Source organism: Octopus bimaculoides, chromosome 2 (genome assembly GCF_046866305.1).
Source record: "Octopus bimaculoides isolate indiv1 chromosome 2, ASM4686630v1, whole genome shotgun sequence".
NCBI lineage: Eukaryota > Metazoa > Mollusca > Cephalopoda > Octopoda > Octopodidae > Octopus > Octopus bimaculoides.
In genome coordinates, this window is record NC_142929.1 from 130,491,947 (window position 1) to 130,498,524 (window position 6,578).

General features: G+C 32.8%; 1 protein-coding gene across 1 annotated transcript in view; it reads right to left on the reverse strand.

Annotated features, from left to right (window-relative positions):
- The window catches only part of LOC106877301 (uncharacterized), a 449,889-nt gene extending 444,729 nt beyond the window's left edge, over positions 1-5,160 (reverse strand). The window contains exon 1 of the mRNA XM_089338059.1: positions 4,887-5,160. Coding sequence (XP_089194185.1) covers positions 4,887-5,015 — 129 coding nt within the window. The 5' untranslated portion in view covers positions 5,016-5,160. The remainder of the gene's footprint in view (positions 1-4,886) is intronic.
- Positions 5,161-6,578: the final 1,418 nt, after the last annotated feature.

A 6,578-nucleotide genomic window follows, 5' to 3' on the forward strand; every position in this document is an offset into this window, starting at 1 on the left:
ATACATGAATCACTACCTCATTATCGCCCCACTTTTCTTCAACACCCCCTTGGAACTTTCCACTGCCCCTAGTGGGGTAATACTGCCCACTTTGGGAACCACTGTTCTAAAACGTGTTTTAAAATTCGAAAATAACAATTTTTACATTATATTTGCAGTATATATAGAACATATATTTGCAGTATATATTGATCTTCACACTAAATCCGACTCTGTGTAGATTCATACCAACAGTAAATGCCAGTTGTTAGTCTTAATAGGTACTTTAAAATAATCCTTTCAGCTACAGGGCGCAGGGACCTGAAATTTTGAGGGAGGGGTTTAGCTGACTGCATTGACACCAGTGCTCAACTGGTACTGCTTTCATTTTATTGGTCCCCAGTTTCTGTGGTGCATATATTCTCCACTGGTTGGGACGCCAGTCTGTCACAGGAAATACTCATTTTTGTCAGCTGAGTGGACAGGAGCAACGTGAAATATAGTGATTTGCTCAAGAATGCAACACAGTATCCAGTCCAGGAATCGAAACCTCAATCTTATGGTTTTGTTTGTATTCTGAGTAGGGGTATGAATATAGTGATTAAAAGTAATTCATCTCTTGCAAGGTCACATCACTAAGTAGTAGCATAGCTTGACCAAGTGCCACCCAGGGCACCCCACTCGCCTATATAGGTTTATGCAGCAGAACCAAAAGTGCGGCTCTCATAAGACACCCAGAATAAACCACTGCCTACCCACTACTACCACTACCAAGCTACAGTCACTAAATTATTAATAAGTAGTACTGATACATAAAATTCACTGCTTGGCATTCATTTTTTCAGCTTGCAATTATTTAAGATTTTGTATGGGCCTGGAGAAGCCAATCAGGTCTTCAGATTCAAGCCAGTTCCAATCAGTTCAATTAAATGGATCCAGATCCTGGTGTGCAACAGACCATTTCATATTAAACTCCTTAGATGCAAACATCTACCAGAGTTGGATATCTTAGAGTAACTATGATGAGTTCTACAATAATTTCAGGCAAGAATGAAAAAAAAAGGTGAACATTTCTGGGAAGAAAGTCAAAACTAGAACCATATTCTGTTTTTATCATTACACTTATGTAACAAAAAATAAATCACGGAAATAATAGGTTTACATTTTAGCATGTAGCTGGATAGCTGACAGTTATTGACAGCCAAAAAAGAAACAATTTCGTTTTTCCAATATTTTCAAGATGATAGAAAATCAGGAATTTTGTTACATTAAAGACTTGATCTCTCATATATAAAATTCCCCATGACATACGTAGTACATAATAAAATATATATTGCGATAATGAATAATGTACAAGATAAAGTAGATGTTTTTGGTAATTGTAAAAGAATAAATTAAAAATTTAATTTTTAGTCAAAATTTAATAGCTTACTAATTTTTTTAAGGATCTATTCCATCCCAACCACAGATTAGATCCAATTAAACATCATCAATCTATGATTGTGGATGTTTACTTACATTGAGTTTCACAAATTAAACCTACTATTGATATGATTTGCAAGACTGGTTTTAAAGAGATTAAAAATATCTGTTTTTACCACATAGTTAAACTAATTCTTATATCAAAGTATTATAGATCCATTACAGCCGATCAGTGATAATGGATATATAATACTGCGCACTTTGATTAATGTACCCACTCTTTTGACAAATATATGAGTGCATCTATTTCCAACTTATGAATACTTAAACGACTCTGTGTGTGTGTATGTGTGTGTGTGTGTGTGTGTGTGTGTGAATATGTATGTGTATATGTGTGTGTAGACATATATACACATATATGATATATATATATATATATTTCAAGAAATTATAAAATATTTTTTTAAATGGATCTATTCCATCTCAATCACAGATTCTTTAATTAATTTTTTTTTTTGTTAACTAAACAGTTTGAAACTTCGAATACTGGTCGAATTTCTCACGTAGAACACGGTTTATTCTGCAGTATCTGAAGTTTCAAACTGTTTAGCTAAAAAAAATTAATTAAAAATCTGTGATTGAGATGGAATAGATCCCTGATAATTATTAGAAATAATAAATACATCAACCAGTCCTTAAATAATTTACTTCAAACAATACAAGAACAGCTACAAATTGAAGAAAACCCCACAAGACTTTTTAAATCTTGCTTTACGTTTTGTGTATGTATATGTGTTAGTGTGCGTCCGCGCGCGCGCGCGTGTGTGTGTGTGTGTATGCGTGTGTGTGTGTGTATGTGTGTTTAATAAATATGAATGAATATATTTTAATCTTAATAAAACTCATCTTGCATACCATATTAATACTATATTTTAGTAGACAGTATTTTTTTTATCAAAGCAAAAAGTAAAAGTTTCTGAATATGAAAGTTTATTTCAACTTTTTTAATATACTTCCAAATGAAAATATGATGCCATAAACTTTGATGGTTTATAAATCTAATTAATAAACCTATAACGATTCATATTTACAGAAGAGAATTAATTCAACTGCACAAATCTCAACAAAAAGTTTAGATAGATTAAATTTACTAGCTGTTTTAATTTTAATTACAGATCTTACGTGTGGCTCATGAAACAGAGGGAAAGAGAAGAGAAAAATGAGAGAGAGAGAGAGAGAGAGAGAGAGAGAGAGAGAGAGAGAGAGAGAGAGAGAGAGAGAGAGAGAGAGACCTCCAGCACTACTTCAGGTAAGAAAGTTATAGCAGTGGCTCGATCTGGTTGGTTGCATCAGTACCTGGTTAGAGTGTAGGTGTCTTTACTCACCTACCCCCATTGCAACACTAGTGGGAATTTGAGCTGGCGGCTTAATATAGAGATCTGAGGAGAATTAGTTCCATTCAGTCTAGTACGTATATGTAGATGGAAAGAGAAAGAGAGGGATTAAGAGAGTGAAACAAACTGTAAGCGCATACGTGTGTGTGTGTGTGTGTTTGTAAGAGGAGAAAGAGGAAGGAATTTTAGTGTCTACCAGCTAAACTTGAACCAATAATATTTACAAACCACTTTCACACTGAATTAGATTTTTTTATGTAAATTATATTCGAGGACCTATGATAGAATAAAGTACCTAATTTTATATTTTTTTTACCGATTAAATACAATAGAAAGACATCAACACTTTCACTTTGATTCTTCAAAAATATTTCAATTTGCAAAGTTCTGACTGGGCTTGGTGTTAGCAGCGAAGAGGGGGGGGGGGCTATACGTTCCAACACCGAAGCTTCAGAGGCCACTGGATAAAAAGAGTAGACCAGTGGATTGAGAGAACTGGGATGCAAGCTAAGACCTGATCAATACCGGCTGGTCCAACTGGATAAGGGGGCTCTGATACTGAGACTAAGAAATTCTTTTAAGACCCCAAAATATATATTTTGGAACTGAACGTAATTTAATTCTTGAATAACAAATATTTTTATATTTACTTATCAGATAATATTTATCTATAAATATCGTTTCTCTGTGCGCCGGGAAGGAGGTGCGCGCGCGCGCGAAATATATGTATGTATGTATGTATGTATGTTTGCATGTATGTATGTATGTATTATGTATGTATGTATTGCTTAAGCAATTTACCTGCATTTTCATAATTTTTCGCAAAATGAATTTAGTATATAACTTAGTAAGAGAACAATTATTGAACATAAAATGAAAGTATTTTTGAATTAAAATCGTAAATACAATATTTTCATTGATAGTATATTTGCGTTTTTAATCTAAAACATCAGATATTCTACTATTTATCTATCAAACAATTCGCAATTCATAAACTGTTTACAAAAACAAAAAAAATTCAAGTATAAATTGATAAGATATATAGACACTAAATATATATATATAATGGAAATATTTAAGAATTAAAATTACAAAGAAATTAATTTTTAATGAGCCTTTCTATATTTACAATTTTAATTTACTATTTTATTGTATATGCAATGTTTATCCCACAAATGCTGTACTATCAATTTAAATTATAGTATTTATTTACAAAATTACGAATTAAAATCTATATTTACTTTTATGATATCAATTATAATTTATATTTTAACTTTAAAATATCTAAGATTTCTTTTTTTTTTTATAAAATTCATTACTAAAAGACAAAACGCGGAATTCAAATTGATCTTCTGAGTCTTTTTCTTTTTTTGTTTTTTTTTTCTTTTTTGTTTTCTTTTTTCTTTCTTTTTTCTTTTTTCAGAATACTTTATACGTAAGAATTGACAATTATCGAAAGTGAGAGAAAAAAAAAATGCTCATGATTAAAAACTTCGGATCTTCTTAGGAATTCTATGAGAAATAACTTTTCTTCTAGAAAATTTAATGTTTGAGAGATAGAATCAACCAGTATCAGTTGCTTTACTACACCCAACAAGAACTACCTTTTGCACACTTGGCAGCATTCCAGCAAACCAAGAGCAGATACTACTGCCAAATATAGGTATGAAACTAGAGTATACGATTATTCATAGGTAATAACGAATTCTTCACAAACTACTCAATTTGATTTTTAATGGGAAATCGATTTTTTCGGAAAAAAAAATAATTAGATATATTAAAAGCTAAAGATTAAAAAATATATAAAATTATGTAAAAAAAAATTATTGACAATATGAATGATATTTAACTAATCACTTATAATTATGCTTAAGAAAATTATATACACAACTTTATGACAAATAATTATAAATATCCATGCATAATGTAGAAGCTATCTGAACTTGTATGTATGCGTGTGTATGTGTATGTATGTATGTATGTATGTATGTATGTATGTATGTATGCGTATGTATGTATGAGTGTGTGTGTGCTTGCGTGTGTGCTTGTGTGTGCGTGTGCGTGCGTGTTTTGAATACTCGTTCAACTCACCCTGAGAATAGCAAGGACGACCCTTGATAGTCCTGCCTGAACGGCAACTGTGCTGATTGTTGTAGTGGAGGGAGGTATTTCCGATACATCAGTAATTTCTGAAGTTACATCTGATATACTATCAGACATTTTGGAGTTTTGATTTTTTTGTGGTCTTAGACCACAAACTTATAATAATGATACAGTCTTACTGGGCAGAGGACCCGTTTGCAATAGGCATGCATGCAGCAACAGCTGATGGCACTTAAACGGCTCTAAACAATTCACACTAACTGAAACTAACTTTCAGCTGGAACCGCTTTTATAGGAAATTAGAAACCGCACAGAACTTAATATTATAGAGGGGTGTTCGGGTAGTAAGCTGTTGTATGAAAACGCACTAAACTTTCAGACAATTAACTGTTACAAAAACATAGGGTACGGGAGTTGGTAAATAATTGAAATCTATTTACTTATATTGTAAAATAAATTATAATTTTAAAAATCAACTCTACCCGTACGAACATAGCATCCCTCATTGAAAGTAAAAGAGACCACGCATCTTAGTAAGCTAGTAGGCCCCACCTACCCCATATAAGGTAAAGACGCAAAAAATAGGAAACATATACCGCAATAACTAGTTGCGAAGTTAGTATCAGAGAACAGTAGTCGCTACAAGAATCAGCGAGCAAGCATCTAGGTTTTTTTTATATTTTTTATAAACATTCAAACGAGGATGGTAAACAAGTTACACAGACGAAAAACTGATTTTATAGAAAAAATAAATACTTGCCAAGATTACATTACATAATAATATAGGAACATTCGTTTTGTTTTGTTTTCATACAGACTTAATTTTAATGAGTAATATGAAACTATTACAGCTTGAGTAATAGAACAATTCGACGCAGTCTTCCTGTGAAAAACTTTTTTATAAAAATAAAGAATGAATAAACGGTACATGTGTACAGAAATGGACTAAAAATACCTTGTGATGTTTGGTTACGTTCGGAGTTTGTACCCCACCAGAACTCGTTTTGTCTCTCTTTTTGAGAATCGATCGAAAATCACTACACTTCTTCCCCACAAATTTGTTGCCAAATTTAAAAATTATTATTATTGTATACTTTTATCTCATTTTCCCCTCTCCCTTTCTTCCCTTCATCTACCTTCCCCATTCGATTTGTAAACTGTCCTTGTAATGTCTCCCCCATCTGATGCCCCTGCTCAAATAAAAAAAATTATTATTATTATTACTATTATTGTTAATATTGTTGTTCAAATTCTACCGATGTCGACTTTGCCTCTCCTTCTATTGGGTGCGATAAAATATATCTAAAATTTTATTGCCTTCACAGTGTTTACCGTTTTACAAAAACAAACTAGAAAATTGGACCAAACAGAAAACACAATTGAAAAAATTAAAAAGAGAAAAAAGGAAAAAAAAACAATTCACCACCTTGGGTTGAAAAGTTGAGAAACCTTTCTAATGGCTATTGAGATACGCCAACACGCTTGCAACGTTGCCGCGGTTGCTGGCGGGGCTGATGCACTGGAACAGCCAAGCACCCTCACGAGCCCAGTTACCTCTGCAAGGCGAGTTGCCAGTTAAGACAGCAATCTCGCAGTTAGTTGTCCGACCCCACCAAACGTCTCGAACGCCACAGGATGGAAAATGTAGTTGGCCGACAGGTTGCGGTATTTCAGGATTTT